At 37.8% G+C, this 18,554-nt stretch overlaps 1 protein-coding gene across 6 annotated transcripts in view; it reads right to left on the reverse strand.

Annotated features, from left to right (window-relative positions):
- Positions 1 to 5,912: 5,912 nt before the first annotated feature.
- The window catches only part of TAB3 (TGF-beta activated kinase 1 (MAP3K7) binding protein 3), a 90,391-nt gene continuing 77,749 nt past the window's right edge, over positions 5,913 to 18,554 (reverse strand). For 4 of the 6 annotated variants that reach the window (XM_055338435.1, XM_055338433.1, XM_055338434.1 and 1 more), the window contains 2 exons: positions 13,041 to 13,142; positions 5,913 to 9,626 (listed from right to left, as the gene is read on the reverse strand). In XM_055338435.1, the coding sequence (XP_055194410.1) occupies positions 9,478 to 9,626; positions 13,041 to 13,142 (251 nt within the window). In that variant the 3' untranslated portion in view covers positions 5,913 to 9,477. The remainder of the gene's footprint in view (positions 9,627 to 13,040; positions 13,143 to 18,554) is intronic. The other 2 variants (XM_055338437.1, XM_055338438.1) reach the window with 2 other exon arrangements.

The raw sequence follows: 18,554 nt of genomic DNA on the forward strand, positions 1-18,554 counted from the left end.
CAGCCTGTTCCCATTTTTTAATTTTTTTTCCCATGTACTCTTTAGCTTGGTTGTTTTCCATTATGCTGTCTTCGAGATTGTTGATCTGTTTTTCTGCATCCTCTAATTTGCTATTAATTCCTTTCAGTGTATTTATTTCATTTATTGAATTCTTCATCTCTGAAGGTTTTTTTTTAAAAGATTTTATTTATTTATTTGACAGAGCGCAAGCAGGAAGAGTAGCAGAGGAAGAGGGAGAAGCAGACTCCCCACTGAGCAGGAAGCCCGATGTGGGATTCAATCTCAGGACCTTGATTATCTTTATGACCATTAATCTGAATTTTTTTGAGCATATTGTTTATCTCTATTTCATCTAGTTCTTCTCTGATTTTGTCTTCCACAGATAACCACCTATTTATGGTTTTCTCCTGTATGTTTCCTTAATTGTGTTTGATAGGAAAACAAGACACAGCAAATGCTTGTTCACAGGTATGACACATGTTAGACTTTGCTCCAGTGTTCCTATGACCAGGATAGGTCAGTATGCTGACTTTCTGCTCCATGTCCCTGCATGAATTTGGAGATTACCAGAAGTTGTAAATGCTAAATCACCTACATCACATTGATAGTGTTTTTCTCCCCAGAATACTCGTGATTATGCATGATTATGCAATTTTGAACGAAGACTTGATCACATAATTCACTTTTGTATGGCTTCTCACCTGTATGACTCATTACATAACTTCTTAGCTGGTTACAAGGGTGAATATCTTTCCACTTATGTGGCCGCCATAGAGTCTGACAAACCTTCTCAAGCTCTTGGTTTGATAAACACTTTTCCATATATATTACACATCAGCCTGGCCTTGGAATATGGGTATCTCTGGCCTTTCTAAAGTTTGGGATAGAACACTTCTCTTTTATGAAAGACCTACATTCATACGTGTTTTTGCTAACCGAAAGAAATCAGAAGAGGACTTTCACTTTTACCAAAAAAGGCAGGGAGTGAAAGGTGTTGAGCAGCATGCAACCCAAGTGGGGAGAGTGGCCCCACCAAGCTCCCTCCCTGGGAACTACACTGAGCATCTCAGCATTAAGCTGCCATTGCTTTAAACTCACTCTGCGAACATCTGTGCTTGATCCTAATTTGTGTGTGTGTGTGTGTGTGTGCATTTATTAGCAAGATGTGTCCTAAGGTAACAGGAAAACCATTAAAGAGAGTTTTTTTTGCGGGGAGGGGAATCTATGAGTGTTCAAATGTTTTATATAAATTAATGGTAACTGCTTCTTTATGCCATTTCTGCTTACAGAACTTTTTATGGGAATGCTTTACTTCTGGATAGCTGGGAAACCTGTGTCTCTGGTCCAGCTTTTCCCTGGAGCTCACCATGTCATCAGGATTCCTGACACTGGCCATATTCCATACAGCAGGTTCTTTCAGAGTATAGTCGAGCTGCGATTTTCCACATTTCTCTTTCATTGTTTGAGTTGGCACAAAGACATCTTGTACTAGAAATGTATTTCTTTGAGTTCTGACTTAACATTTCTTTGTGCAACTTGTTCTTTTACAGGTGTAGACAATTTATTTGCATGTAGAGATTTTTCAACAGATGCATTCTCTAAAACACAGATACTGTACTGTTTTATTCTGCCGTTTTCTGGGAGTTGAAAGCTGCCTTTTTAGTATCAAATAACCTCTTTGCTAACGCCCCTTGTTAAGGATTTGCCCGAACTAAATCTAATTTTAGTCTTAATTCCAATTTTGAGTCAGAGGTTATTTAGAAGAGTTTTTAGTTTCTGGGGGCTTGATTTTTTAGATTTAATGTCCCTCAGAAAAATGTGGCCTGTATAATAATCATTTTCTTGATATATATTTTTTTTGTAAATGTTTGGTAAACATTTCAAAGAACATTTAGTTCACGTGAGATATCTAATGTTATTACGTGGAAACTCCGCTAAGCTGATTCTAATACTATTTTGTCTGTTTTGCATTTCACAGAGTTCTGTTCAAGTTTGACAGAAATGCAGAATTCTGATGTCACTCTTATCTTTGTCGGTAGTATTTTTTTGAACATCTCCCCATGTCTCTATTTGTTGCTTCTCCCCTATTTATGTTCATTCCTTCTTGTATTCCTAATTTTTGCTCCTCCTAGATCTAGATTTCACATTTGTTGTATCAGAAACTCAGGTTTCTTGAGTATCACTACTTGTATTTGTAGTTGAGGATTTTGTAAAACTTAGTTTTCATTTGAAGGAAACCATTTCTGATCTAATGCTGAGAGATACCAAGTTGCTGTAAATTTTGGGATTAAGATTAGAAATTAAAGTTTTCTGCTGATTCTGTAGGATGGGGTCCTTCTTTTTAGAGTGTGAAGCCTTTTCATATATTTACTGATTTTTAAGGAATTTTACAAAAAAAATTATGTGGGTGACAATGCTCAAATATTTTTATCCTTAAGGAAAAGGAAAGCTGAATGAAGCCTTCTACTTTTTTTCTGTGCATGTTTCTTAGTGAGAAAATGCCTGATTACAGAGCATAGGAAAGTCAGGGATGTTTCACGTTCTGCTAAGCAAGCACCGTGGGTTACTGCTTTATATATTTCCTGGGGAGTTGAAGATTGTTCCCTGGAATCTTCAGCTAGGCCAAGCAAAGTTTTTCCTCTGTTTGTTGTGGTAGCTTGAAGTTACTCGGGGCATCATGCCCCTTTATCTCAGTGGACAAACCACTCCCTACAGGGCTTTGCACAGTGAGACAAAGACAAAAGTCACAGTCGCAGTGCTTCCTATCTAGTACACTTACCCTTGCATTTGTCTGCTGCTCAGAGTTGGGGACTCCCATAGGCATGCTTTGCAGGTTTTCCTTGATGGCCTTCATGGGTGACTAGAACTGTGGGCTGAGTGATCCTGGTTGCTACTGCCTTCAGTATGTCCCCATCTGCACCTTGTCATTTCTGACCCCCAGAACAGTTTCCTGTTCTCCAACCATTAAAGATGTTTTCGTTATTTTAGAACTTGGAAAAAGAAAGTCAAATCATAATCTTAAAATAGGAGTTCCCCTGCCACGTGTGACCATTTGATTCCTTGCTGAAGTATACAGGGAATGCAAGCAATTTCAGGATGCTTTAAAACCCAATTGTCTCTTTCCCTGGCTCCCTAACCCCAAATGCCATTCAAATAAGAGATTTTTTTTTTTTAATTAAACCTACCCAACCAAGGCAGACTATTAGTGATTTAAGAGAAATCAAAATTGGAGGATGGGATTTTATTTTATTTATTTATTTATTTTATTTATTTACTTTTGGAGGATGGGATTTTAAAAAGGCTACAAATGTTAGTGCTTCTTGACTAATGCAACAGTACTCTCTGAAAAGCACCTGGGTCCCCAATAGAGCAAATGCACAAATAAGTCAAAAACCAAGCAAAGTAACATACAATGATCACTTTGCTCCCAAATCATAACACAAAACTTGAAACCAGGCTGTGTAAAAAGCACCTGATTTTTTTTGGCACCCTGTATTTCTTAACCACCAGAAAGTCAAGAAAGGGTGGTCAGAAGCATACCCATCACATTTCACGAGACAAGAAAAGTGAGGTGGTTAGTCTGATATGAGAATCTGGAACTCGTGAACCATAATATCACCCACATACTATATATCCCATTAAAACCTTTGAAACCGCTATCACAAAACACGGCCTGGGCAGTGTCCTAAGCAAAGGCCAGCAGACCAAAGTTAAGTAGGGAGTCTTTGAAGAATGCAGGTAGGAGACAAACACCAGATGCCCTGCACCCGGCAGTGCTCCAGACTTCTCTGTGGAAAACTGAGCTACTCAATACCTAGGGAGAAATTATGATCAAGATTGCAGGATTATAGGCAGATATGTAGTTCCCACAGATGCCTCTCTTGATTACAAAAATGAGCACCATAATCAGTATTGTGTTAACAGATTTGAAGTCATTTTCTTTTTTCTTTCTTTCCTTTATTTATTTATGAATGAATGAATGAATGATAGACATAGAGAAGCAGAGACACAGGAGGAGGGAGAAGCAGGCTCCATGCAGGGAGCCCGATGTGAGACTCAATCCAGGGACTCCAGGATCATGCCCTGGGCCAAAGGCAGGCGATAAACCACTGAGCCACCCAGGGATCCCTGAAGTCATTTTCTATTTAAAAATCCATTAATGAAAAGGGACAACTTAGTATGTGAGAAGAGAAACAGGGGAATAAGAAAAATAGTTCACCTACTGTTTTTAAAGTTGTCTTGGATTTTCTTGCAGTGTGTTACTGTAAGATGTGGTGGTTAGGTAGCCAGATATTAATAAGGGAAAGGTTTATGGTTTCAGGTATGGAGAGAAAATACATGTAGATTTAAGATGTAAGAACAATTTTCAAGTATTCTACTCAGACTCGAAATGAGACATGCTTGTTAAAAAAAAAGTTACATGGAAAATGTAACCCTGGATATTTGCTAATATTTCACAAGCTGTGATAGGAATATATGGTGCTTATGGTAAAAAGTTTATTGCTATGATGCCTAGGATCTGTCTTGTTTCAAAATAACCGGGTGGGGGGAATGAGAATGTACATGAAATACAATTGCTTCTATAAGGATAATTTTGGAAGTTTGGTAATGAGCAAACAAAGGATCATTCTACAATTCTTCTGTATTTAGGTAGGTTTATAAATTTTCACATATTAAAAAAAAAGTAGAAATTCTTTTGACTTCAAATATGCTCACTTGCTGAAAAGTCAATCTGTTCTGATTGCTGTGCAAATTTGGAACGCTGACTACAGACTCTAGCAAGATGAGGGTCAAGTCCTCTGATAATTTGCCTTGGAAGGATAGGTGACCCTCGAACAACATGGGGTTAGGGGGGCACTGATGCCCTGCATAGGTGTAAATCCACGTGTAACTTTTGGGTTCCCAAAACTTAAGTCTAACGTTGACTGGAAACGCTACAGATAACATAGTCATTTATCGTGTATTTTGTATGTTCTATGTATTACATACTATATTATTACCATAAAGCAGGCTAGAGAAAAGGAAATATGAAGAAAATCCTGAGCACAAAACCTATTTGTAGTACTGTACTGTACTGCAAAAATCCACACATAAGTGGACCTATGCAGTTCAAGCCCATATTGTTCAAGCTATAAACAAAAAGATGAAGAAAATCACTCATTATCTAAGTTCTTAACACATTCCACCATTTTCATAAAATTTCCTTATATATACTTCTACCCATTTTGTAGAATTAATGTACCCTTAATACCCCAAATTTCATATTATGACATGTTCTACAAGGGGCACAAAAATACCAATGATGAAAGACTAGGTTTCTGAGGCAGCGTATTTCAGTCTAGAAATCTATCTGTTGGAACTGGGACTAGTTTGATACTATAAATTATTTCTAACTACACAGAAAAGATGCAGAATGTAGTGTTTGCTTTTAGTTTATTAATTTATTTTGCAGGAATCTTTGACTTTCCGAATATGTATTGTTTGGAAGTACGATGCATGCATAGCCTTTTAAAATGCCTTTGTACAATTTCACCTCAAAATAATGATTCACAGCATACACAGAAATCTAAAAGAAACATGGTATTTACAAGATTTAATAGGTTCTTGCTGTTTTAATGAAGAAACTGATCAATTCTTTTACAGTAGGGAAACATGGACATTGGGTGTCATTATAAATAATAACTCAGAATTGTTCAGTCTCAAAGCAACTTTTCATGGCTTTAGAAACTAAGATTGAATCGTCATCCTATTAATCTCTGAATGCCCAAGCCATGCAAAATCTACTTGTATTAAATACTTGGGGATGCAAATAGTAAAGAAAAAAAATGCAGGTCTAGTGAATGTGAAAATGTGATCAGATTTAACTTTTACAATACGAAAATACTGTTAATTCTTTCAAAAAGATACAGTAGTGGTGCAACAGACAGTGCCGAATTTATTCTGTTTTTTTATAGTAACATTTCAATGGTCATTTTTCTTACTCGACCAATATACAGACACACAACTGTAACATGGATTCATTCAAAGTCTGAACAGTGGTTACAATATTAAAATCAATTTTAACTATGAAGGAACATCTTCACATTCCAGGATATGTCACCGATATTTTCAAAGGACAATTTTTCTATGCCTTATACCTTTGCTTTTTGCTTATACTGTCAAAGACATTACAATTATCTTTTAAAATACTATATAAAATTGAGTTGCCACAAAGTTGGATATGAACCCTAGATAACTGGGACAAAACAATGACAAAATTTACGGAAACGATAATTTCTTTTAATAATTAAAAAGTACTAAAATTGAGACCAGCTCCTTAAAAAATTAAACTGCTCATCACACTTTCCATTTCATTCAGGGAAATAAACAAATTAGCAACACTTTCCCCACCATCCTTTCTCTAAAACTACCTTTCCTACAATGCAGTTCTTTAGTTTCTTTAAAACCCCCTGCCTCTTTGCTCTCCCATACAAGGTCATTGTCAATTCCAAACATTTTACAGTGCTTAGAAAGCTGCTGGCTCTATTCCCACTTTAAAACTCTTCTGACCCACTCCAAAAGTTAAGGGGTAATGTACTTTTAACAAAACGGCAAATGTGCTTTCTAAAAACCCAGTTTACAAAACCATGAAATAGTGTAACATGTATAGTCAGGCCTATGTGTTACCAGATACATCAAACTAGTCATGTTTTAAGAAAAAAAATCTTTTTACTAAAAACACCAAGTGCACCAACTGACCCAAAGAGCATAAGTACCTCAGCAGACAGGCAGCACCCGATTTCTATCCTCCCGCTTCTATGCCAACTGTGCGCACACATCAATCTGACCAGGAGATCCTTTTGAAAAGGCACCTTGAAAGTTGACTGTATTCTTATACAAAGTGGTTATGGGCAAGAAGTCTATATTGGGGACACAGTTAAACATACCAAATTTGTCAGTGTAAAAAACAATTTTTCTTATTTTAAAAACTGAATACAGCCTATGTTGGCATATGAAACTCGTGTACAACCAGAAATGAAGACCTAGGAAACTTCTTTAAAACCCAGCTCTGATGTCTCCTACTCCACCCTCTACACCTATCAAAGAGACTGGTTTCTTCTTTTTCCTGGCAGGTGAAAATAATGAGTTACTAGATAGATCACCAATGGACTGGAACCATGCATCTACTGTATGTTAACAGCTTATTAACCTGGATGTATGTTCATGCAATAGTTGTAAAGTCATCTACATGCTTTTAATAAAGCATCCAACTGTTTCCATACATGCTACTTTCATTCTCAACTGACAAGTGCCAAGTTAACTGCTGCCATTTCAGCATATCTAAGAATACTGGTAAACCTTTAGCTAGAACACCAAGCAGTATATATATATTTTTCCCCTAAATTGTTATTTAATACCAAGTGGGGTTGATCATCACGAGAGATACGAAACCATACAAAGGCGAAGGCATTGGCGTATTACACAACAGCAGGACTGAGAGACGGCTACTGGAGAGACATACCAGTGTCACAGAAACCTTTAAAAGAAGGCTGTTTTCAGGTCAATGCTTTTAAGCCCATCTGTTTTCTTACCATTATTTTCACAGTTATATGAGATGTTTTATCAGTGTCATCACATAGCCACGCATACTTTTGTGAAACAAGTGGATGGGGGGGTGGGGTGTGGCGTGGATTTTCCACATTGGAAAAAACATTTTCAAAGCTGTAGGTCGAGTGTGAAATTAGATGCTTTTGATGGAAAATGATGATGAGTTATTATGCCTTTGGTTTCATTATACTATTAAGTGCAGCTTGTTTTTCCAGGTCTGCCAGATATCACTTCTAAAGTAGAATAATACAATGACAGCTTCAAGAGTGTGTGAGTGTGGGCGGGGGGAGGTGGGGGGGAGAACACGGTATGTGAGAGTGGATATTCCTCAAATTAAAACGTCTGGTAAAATCCGTTAGGATCAGAAACCTTGATTCTACTGCTGTTTATATTCACCCAAGTAATGGGAAGATTCCAAAATCCAATTCTGAGCTAGGACGGAAATTCAACAGTGATAGAGACCTTAAATAAATGTCCTATTAATAATTTTCTAGTGGTACACCTTTAGGAGTCACAGGACTTTCTATCTCTTCATTATTCATACCCTAAAGTTGGGGTTTCATAAACAGGGAGTGCTTTAGTATCACCTGAACAAACTTAGTAATTATCTCTGAATACAGTATGTTAAATTTAAACAGTTCTTAGTTTTAAAGTCCTTTGTATTCACCTTTCTCTTAATCCTATCCCTTGACTAGCCTTCTCTTCTTCCCAAGTAACAACGCAGTGTACTATTTTATGATATTGGCCAACTGTAATTTCCCTTATACTGGTTTATTAACGTGTGCAAATCAATCTGTATTGAACAGCTAATGTCGGTTTTTTTGTTTTGTTTTTGTTTTTTCAGCTAAGTTAGGATTCTGGCACAAAACACTGTGCTGTAAACATCGTGAACTCATCACAAAACTGGAAGGAGGTGAAAAAAGGCCCCTATGGACTGCAAACATTTCTTACAGAACCACAGCTGAGCTCAAGATTTCCGAATGGATTTTGGAATGGATTTACATTTGGCATACATTCACTGTGCTATTGGCAAAGCGCAGTTTTACGAGAAGGTCATTCATAAAATCGTACTTGGTAAGGACTTGTTATTTTTAAAGCCAATGGCCTAATAAAAGCATGCAGTAACTTAAAAATTATATCTATTAATGTGGCATAATTAGGTCTTAGTTACCAGTGTTGATTTAGCTCGATGCATTATTGTACAAGAAAAATGATTTTATCACCTCTGATTGTACTTTTGAATGAAGGGCATGATATGCCTAATTCCTGACTGCTACAAATCACATTTTAAGCCATTGTGTGTTTGAAATTACCTCTGAAAAAAGCAGCAATTACAAAGACCCTTATTATTTTGCCCCCCCCCCAAAAAAAAAAAAATTAAGGTCCTATTCTGGGTGCTTTTTCCTGTCCTCCTTCAGTAGGAAACAACGGGAAGAAGCATGGGGAACCTTGGTTTTCCAGAGAGCTATGACCAGGTAAGTCTGCTCTAGGAATTCACAGTTTGTCTGTATAAGCTGTCACATGTCACACCATGATTTAAAGTTCTAGTTTATAAAGTAAGGGCCACTCAGCAGTAACTTTAACTGGGATTCCACAGAAGAGCTTTTGACTTCTATGTGTACATTCTTTCAGGAGTGAATCCTTTCCCAGTTTCAAGTATCCCTTTCTATCTCACTCTGCAATGAGTTAAGAAAGGAAAAAAACAAAAACACTAAACACAGAGAACTCCCCATTTTTCTTGAATGAGCACAAGCCCTCCAGGGGCACTGCTCCTCCCCAGGTGGAATTGGAAATGAAAAGGCTGGGCAGATGCACAGACTCCCAAGGCTTCCTTTTCTTCTTGTGGGTGCTCCCAGTTTCGCTCTCAAGTCGATGCAGACTCTTCGAAGTTCAAGTGTACCGTGGCATCTCGCACTGCTCGCAACGGTTCAGTGCGGGGTGGTTCAGGAAGGTGCAGCTATCACAATTCCATGGGGCCCCCTCATAGTCTTCATCGCGGGGTTGCGTCCGGGGACTCTGTTTGGAGCCAGTTAGATGCTCTGGGGGAAGTCAGGATCAAGAGAGAAAAAAAAGATTGAATTCTTCCAACTATAATCCAAACTGGAAAATTACATTAAAAAAAAAGCTTCCTACTTGACTTAACGTCCAATGAATGTCCATAGCTACTACAACAGGAAGTTTGATAAAAATTCTACTTTAAGATAAATAGAAGTTCAGGAAAGATTACCTTATTCATTATCCATAGGTAGTGGTTATGCTATATTCTAGACAAATGAACAGGAGAAATGTCACACTGCAAGTGAAGTTCTGCCTTCTTCCTGTGTTTTCCCTGACAACTTCAGCCCCCTCCCCAACACACCCCCTTGTAGTATGAGCTGTACTGTATTCAACACCTGCTGGAACCTCTGCCTCCTTTCAGGAGCCCTGCAGCTTCACAATATGCATGTGTTATTTTAATAATAATGGTTCAAAATGACAGTGACTGTTCCTAACACAGCTGTTCCCAGAACGGTAAAAAGAGAGACACTCTATGGTTTTTCATAAAAGCTAAACTCATTCAGTATGAAAGATTTTTATTCTCAGATTCTTTCCCACCTTTTTGGGGTTACGAGATCCTTCAGATTTTTAAAATGTCTGTATCTGGCAATACAAAATGCTGGCATCCTTAGGTCAATCCTTAGGATTTTCTTTAAAAATCCTTAAAATTTAGATTCCTCCTAGATCCTCGTCCCTCTCACCTTGAGCTCAAAAAGACTCTGCTTAAGGGAGTTAATTTGTAAATCCTGCTCCTAGGAACAGTCCCTACTGAAATTGGCAGCAGTGATTTGGAGGCTCAAGATGGTTAGATGGAATTGCCCCTGGAATCCGGAGCGTGGCCAGGAGGCTGGGAAAATCTGTGTGTAAAACTGGGAAGCATCACTGTGAACTGGAAATGAGGACAGATGGCTGATGTGAACATTCCCCAAAAAGCAGAGAGAGCTGAGTTTGAGACCTCGAAACTTAGGACAGCATACAGACAGTAAGGCTCAGGCTGAAACAGGAAGGAGATGTAAAGCTAACAACACAACAGAAAACCACTGGGTTCGTCAACCTGTTCCTCCAACTATAAAAAGGGGGGGGGGAATGGGCTTGTTTCTCTGGCCTTCAATGGTGATCTGAGTGACCATTATCACCTACCATGTATCTTTTAGCTCATGACTCCAAAACACAGAGACTTGATAGTTTTTTGTACGGTATGGAAGAATAAAAAGCACATTTAACTGACACAGCCTTCTCTTAGAGGAAAAACATTCTGCATGCCATTTCTGGAAAAGGTGGAAATGGTTCTCTCTCATACGATACTCTTTAGGTTCTCCTAAATAGGTGCTAAAAACTCACTTTTATACTTTCCTAGAGCAGGCGAGTTTTTACTTTATTTCTTAAACTCTGTAAGTAACTGCACAACCTCTTATAACCTAATACAGAAAACTTGGGGCTCCTCTTCATTATCTAATACTGTAGGCAAAGTAAAAATTTTCCCTCTATCCTTCATAGTTCTTACCTGAGACCCCCCTGTAATAAAAGTATAAACAAGAGAAGAAACAAAGTTCACTAACATATGTATCTCACATAGGGCAGAGGCCTAGGAAAATTAACTCCCCAAAGGGGGCCAAACCGCAACCTAAAATACCCTCTACAGCTACAGACAAAAGAAGGATGTTGGCTGGGGGGGCAGGGGAAACAACTTAGGGGAGGTTACCTGACAGCACAGTAAATACGAGTAAGGTTTGTTACTTAGATTTGAGTCCCTTCCCTTATCCATTTTAGTCACAAGGCTCTCAGCTAGGAGGAGATTGCCTTTTATAATTGTAGATGTTCCTTACAAAGGGTAATTTCTACTCTGTTATCAGAGCTTCTCCTGCCTTTGCAGTTTCTCAGAATATTCCTTATGCCAAAGAGGCATATTTATTTGCTCCTTCAGCACCGTAATGATTTCATCTGGAATAAAATCACTGAAGTAATTTATCAAAAAAAATTTTGAAGGCACCTAATAGAATTGTTGCTTAAGACCCTGCTCATTTCATCACAGAGAAGTACTGTTTAAATAGAAGCATCTAAAACTCGAAAGACATTTTAGATGTCCATTTTCATTTGATTTACAGTTGTAAAATCTTGTCTTTTTATGGACTGATTTAAAAGCAGTATTTCAGGCCTCACAGAAAAAAAGAACCTTAAAATATGCATATTTATACACAAATGAAAACTGAAGTCAGTATGTTTTTCCTTTAAGACTATTTTTGGGGGCAGCCTGGGTGGCTCAGCGGTTTAGTGCCACCTTCCGCCCAGGGTGTGATCCTGGGACCCGGCATTGGCATCAAGTCCCACGTCAGGCTCCCTGCGCGGAACCTGCTTCTCCCTCTGCCTGTGTTTCTGCCTCTCTCTTTCTCACTCTGTCTCTCTCATGAATGGATAAATAAAATCTCTTTTAGAAAAGATGGACTAAAAAAAAAAAAAAAAGACTATTTTTGGGACACCTGGGTGGCTCAGTTAAGGTCATGATCCAGAGTCCTGCATATCAGGCTCCTCACATGTAGTCTGCTTCTCCCTCTGCCTATGTCTCTGCCTCTCTCTGATGAATAAAACCTATTTTTAAGGAGCCTGGGTGGCTCGGTCAGAAGAACATGTGACTTTTGATCTTGGGGTCATGAGTTTGAGCCCCGCTTGGATGTAGAGATTCCTTAAAAACAAAAGAAAACCTTAAAAAAGGACTACTTTTAAATGGGTTAGTAGGCCAGATTTCCCTAAAACTAACCATCCTAATATCAGACATCAATAATTTCACCAATATTGTTTATATTACATAAACTAAAAAACACGGTATCTTTAGAACCTTTACTTCAACTGAATCCCAAGGTAAAATTCAAGAAACACTAGAAAACTGCAGTGAAAAGTTATAAAGTCCAGAACTTTCAAGTTATTTAATCACTTAGCCTTACTTTCTAGATGCTATTATTAGAGCCATCTGCCCAATATGGTGACTACTGCCACTTGAAATGGAACTAGTGTGAACTGAAATGTGCTCTTAAGTGTAAAATGTACACCAGATTTCAAAGATGTAGTATGAACTAATGTAAAATATCTCACTAGTTTATAATGACTTCATATCGAAATAATACTTCACATATATACTAGATTAAATATTTTATGTATCTGGTTTGTATTATATTTCTATTGGTTATTTTTATAGAGATTACGTTAAAAATAACCAATAGAAAAGTAATCTCTACCTCCCACGTGGGGCTCAAACTCAGAGTCACATGTTCCACTGACTGAGCCAGCCAGGCACTTGGAGAAAGTAATCTTTTAAGGGGGGGTGGTGGGGGAAGGAGTCGGCCTTTACTTGTGGTAACGCCACATGGGCAAACACGTGTCTTTGGACTTTGTGCACAAAATCCGGACACACAAGTACAAACCCTCAGCAGCTGCTGCCTGGGTGTCATGGACGTCTGCCTGTACTTTGGAGGTCACGCTAATTCTTCGGGCTTTCCTCTCAATTGTGCAAGGGTCTGACGAATCTGCATGAAAAGAAGCAAAGCCAGGAGAAAAGGGATTAAAGCCATCCATGAGAAGAGTGGACAGGCTCCCAAGGATCTCTCATGGGACATGCATGGTTGCGTGTTTACCCTTTCTATTACTTCATGTTACCTTTAGTTCTCCTGTGAGGGTAAGTGCCGTATTTAATATTGCTTTTACAACCTATATAGAACATTGCTCTTATGACTTTATCCATCCTCTACAATTACTTGGAATCAATGCCTAATTTCACCAGCCCACCTTCCTAGTGCAAACTCACAGTAATTAAATATCAATGTAAAGGCAAAATTGGAAGATTATACTTGAGCAATTGCCTTATTAAGCAACAGTTATTAGAAAGTCATGGGTTGAAAATATGTGATCCATAAGGCTAGCCAAAGAATGCATTACAATAATAACATTAAACGGTAGTACTGGGACACCTGGGTGGCTCAGCAGTTGAGCATCTGCCTTCGGCTTAGGGCGTGATCCCACGGCTCCGGGATAAGTCCCACATCTGGCTCCCTGCATGGAGCCTGTTTCTCCCTCTGCCTATGTCTCTGCCTGCCTCTCTGTGTCTCTCATGAATGAATAAACAAAGTCTTTAAAAAAAAATAAAATAAACTGTAGTACTTAAAGAGTAAGAGTAGCAGTAATTGAAAAATCAGAACTAAAAAATAGTAGGGACCACAGGCATCCCAATTTCTTGCTAGAATTTTATTTCTATTAATTTATGTTATTAGGTAGTTCTTTCTTTGTATTAAGATTTGGTACATCTGCCGTTAAGAACCCTTCCCCACCCCCCCCCAAAAAAAATCTTGTATTTTCTGATTAGTTCTGAGCCCATATATGCAACCCCCTAGAGTACAATCCACCTTTGGAAATCATTGCTCCAGAATTCTAAGTGTGGTGCCTAGGTACTTAAACACTCCAGTATCAGAGTAAACAAAAGCAGAGTAAATGGTCTCCTTAGGCTCCAAAGAACAGTGTAAAAGTTCTATTTCTTAAATTTGTAAAGCACTTTTATAGTGTCACATACTTACTCTCACAGATCCTTACAACAGCCCTGTTGAACAGAAACAATCAAGTATTTGGACTTATCACCTTCCTGGTGCACAGACTAGATGTGCTGAACAAGGTCAGGTGGCCAAAACAACCGAGACCCACACTCCAGTAGTGGGATACCAAGGTCGATGCTCTCCCTGCTTTGTTACCAATGACAGCTGGGGGAGGACTTGCCAACTCAGCTGAAGCACTTACATGCACATGGCATGCAGAGTTTAGTCCAAGAAAGTTTCTTGGGTCTCCCTCTTTTTCCTTTTTCTTTTATGTCTGTAATAACTCTAATGTAGATTTTCTTGCAGTATCAGTTAAACTACATAAACTTTTTTAGAAGAGGCCAATTTAGTTAAAAAATTCTTAGAACAAATTTGACTTCATAGAGAAAATCAAATAGCTTTTAGAAATGTAATGAAAGGGCTTCCCAAGGAATTATAGAATTAAGTTCTATTCACAAATTTTAAGAGGTGAAAGGTTTAAAAATTCTAAAGGAGTACATGATTTATTCTCTTCACCAACAAGATATGTAATGAAAGCTCAATTGGATTTGCATAGTAGAAATTCATTTACAGTGAAGATGTTAGTTCTCTAGTCTCTATATTAAAACTGTATAGGTAGAAGATGAGCTGCTTGGGGTAGGAGTCATGTCTTACCTTTGTAGCATCAAGCATCTACATACTGAGCAATTGATACATAATTTAGAAGTCGATTGCAACCGGAATTTAATTATAGCTAACTCTGAGGGACTATCCAATTATCAGCTTTAGCAAAATTTGTTTAAATTCAAAGTCCCACAGAATAGAGCTTTTTTAGTATAAAGGTACTTGTAGAGAGCCCGATGAAGCTTTAACAGCATCCTAATAACACACCATTCCTAGCTGAGCCAAATACACATAGGTATTGGTCTCAAAGACAGCAGGCAGAATGACCTGTCAATCATGCCAATATCACCACTGCTAAAACACTTTGTCTACAGGCTCCTGGCTTTTATTTGTGAGTTTTCAAAGTAAAACTTATACAATGAAATACACAAACCATATGTGTGCCATTTGAGGAGTTATACACCTGAATAATCCAAATCCCTATCCAGACATTATTAGCTCATAAAATCCTCCCATGCCCATGCCCTTTCCCAAGTTAATCCCCAACCTCTACTCCAAGACATACCAAACAACTGTTCTGTTTTTTTTAAGAAATTTAGTTTTGAAATGCATATAAACATACAGTATGCATTCTTTTGTATTTTATTTCTTTTAGCATTGAGGTTCATCCATGTTGTGTTTAATAGTTGATTTGTGTTGCAGAGTAACATTCCATGATTTGAAAATATCGGTTCATCTGTTGATGGCTTCTTGGTGTGTTCCAATACAAACCATTTTGTGGACATAGGCTTTAAATTCTGTTGGCTAAATCTTAAGATTTGATGGGCTACAGGGCAGGTGAATGAATGTTTGGTTATATAAGAAATGGTCACAGCATCTTAAACTTTTAAGAATCTGAGTGCTCTACATCCTCATTAATGTTTCGTTATCATTGCTCCTCAGGAATCTCAGGATTTTAATTTACATTTTCTTAATGTCTACTCAAGTTGAACACACTTCCATGTGTGCTTATTGGCCATTTATATGTATTTCTTTGTGAAGTGTCAACTCAAATGTTTTGACCTTTTTTAAATTGGATTGTCATTTTATCACTATGTTATAGAAGGTCCTTATATATTTTAGATAGCAGAATTTTTTTTTAACCAGATTTTTTTTTACTTTTTAAATGACTTTATTGCACTGGATTTCCATGAACCAGATATGTTTTAAAATATTTTCTCCCAGCCCCTGGCTTGCCTTTTCACTTTCTTAAAGTGTTGAATTTTAATGAAGGCTAATGTACCAAGTGTTCTGTGTTCTAAAAATTCTAAGCTAAACTCAAGTTGCAAGGATATTTAAATGCGTATGACCTAGCTCAGATTTTGTGTACAGTAAGAGGTAAGGATCAAAACTGGTTTTTTATAAAAAAAAAATGGTTCTTATATACTGACCTTCCATCCCAAGATCTTGTTAAATTCACTTATTAGTTCTAATAGTTGTTTTTTAGTATCGTTAAGGGTTTCTTTGCAAATAATGTTGGAATGGCCACAGACTTTCCCTACATCTAGTAAAATGATCATGAGCTTTTTCTCCTTTTCCTAAGCTAAAATAAACCTAGTCATGATAATATTCACATATTAAGGATTTTTTTGCTTTAAGTGCAGGAGTTGTATTGATCTGCTCTGTAATTTTCTTTTGGGGGTTCTGCTGACTCCATAAGACAAAAAAACAAAAACAAAAACGGGAGTTTGTGGGGAAAAATGTTAACATAATGGATTCAATGTCTTTAAAAGATACAACACAATGGATTCAATGTCTTTAAAAGACACATAGCTATTATTAGGTCCTATATCCTGTTGTTTTCAGTTTGAGTAGATGTGTCCATTTCAAATATAGTGCTGAGTTCATAATGTTCATCACATTCTCTTATTATTTTAATGGATAACCCATCTTTCATTTCTGATTTTGATAATCTGTGTTCTTTCTAGATAAAATCAAACTCTTAAGTTTTACTTATCTTTTAATCTCCTTGACTTTGTTCCTTCCTAGCTTAAGGTAGAATTTTAGGTCACTGATTTTTTTTTAATTTTTTTTTAATTTTTATTTATTTATGATAGGCACACAGTGAGAGAGAGAGGCAGAGACACAGGCAGAGGGCGAAGCAGGCTCCATGCACCGGGAGCCCGACGTGGGACTTGATCCCGGGTCTCCAGGATCGCGCCCTGGGCCAAAGGCAGGCGCCAAACCACTGCGCCACCCAGGGATCCCTAGGTCACTGATTATTAATCTTTAGGTCTTGTGTTTTGCAAATTTCTTCATAACCACTGCTATGTGTAAACTATGTGTAAGTAAATAATTTAACCTTGCCTAAAAGACAGGTCTAGCTTTAATCCCTAGTTCCTGGGAGATAACCACTAAAATCTTGAAATTTCCCAATGATAGGAGTGTCTTTGTTATTTCCGGTGAGTCCTTGTGACCTTACCTCAGAGTTATATGCTAATAAGATGGCTCAGCTCATCAACTTTATCCTCTATTTCCAGGTTAACAACTCTTCAACATATGGTCTTAAATAGGGTTGATTCTTTTATAACAGCCCTTGAATCAATTATCTGTTGAGTATTAACAGATAATGTTTCTTTGGAAGACACTCAGGCAACATCAAGTTCAAAGACTCATGTGTTGGGGCAGCCTGGGTGGCTCAGTGGTTTAGCGCCACCTTTGGCCCAGGGCATGATCCTGGGGACCCAGGATGGAGTCTCGCATTGGGCTCCCTGCATGGAGCCCGTCTCTGCCTCTCTCATGAATGAATAAATAAAATCTTTAAAAAAAAAAAAAAGATTCGTGTTGTTGTTAACCCAAATGGTTAAAGTGATCAGTAATATATGTAATTCAGTGATTTTCAGCTTGAAACTGCATATAAAAAAAAAAAAAGAAACTGTATATAATGTTGCCATAGTGCCAAATCAGATGAAACATCTATGGTAGTAGTAATACTGCACTGCAACCTGTCACTCAAATACTTTAAAACACTGTACTGGGGCAGCCGGGGTGGCTCAGTGGTTGAGCACCTGCCTTAGGCCCACGGTGTGATCCTAGAGACCCCGGATTGAGTCCCACGTCGGGCTCCCTGTATGGAGCCTGCCTCTGTCTCTCTGTCTCTCATGAATAAATAAAATCTTTAAAAAATAAAATACTGTACTGACCTTAAAATAGGTAGGAAACTAATCAACTAAAATTCAGGTGCTAAAATTTACACATTACCTGATGAATAGTAACTCTGACAAGATTTTAGTATGTTTCACCCTTAAGCTGCTTAAAGCAAAATAGATTAAGATATGAACATACTTCAGCTCAGTCCTGAAAAGAACAAGAGCCTTCAATAATTCAAATTAATTTTTAAGACACTGAAATGCCAATTAAACACTAGTACATAAAACAAAGAAGAGATACAAAAATGATTCCTCCAAATCTTGGTTACAAAGGATTTATTTTGACTTTCATGAAAAAAAAAAAAAAAAACGTAGTCCCTATCTAATTATGATGTTCACCTGTTGGGCACACAAGGATTCTTCCATGACCTAATTTAACAGTCTCAGATCTACTGCAGATCAAACATTTTAAAGACCTTAAAGAATATGTTGCATAGCCAACATTATAAATTTAAGTTCTTATTCAAAAAATTAAGTCGTGGGCAGCCCAGGTGGCTCAGTGGTTTAGCGCCGCCTCCGGCCCAGGGTCTGTCTGATCCTGGAGACCCTGGAACGAGTCCCACGT

Source organism: Nyctereutes procyonoides, unplaced genomic scaffold (assembly GCF_905146905.1).
Source record: "Nyctereutes procyonoides isolate TBG_1078 unplaced genomic scaffold, NYPRO_anot_genome, whole genome shotgun sequence".
NCBI lineage: Eukaryota > Metazoa > Chordata > Mammalia > Carnivora > Canidae > Nyctereutes > Nyctereutes procyonoides.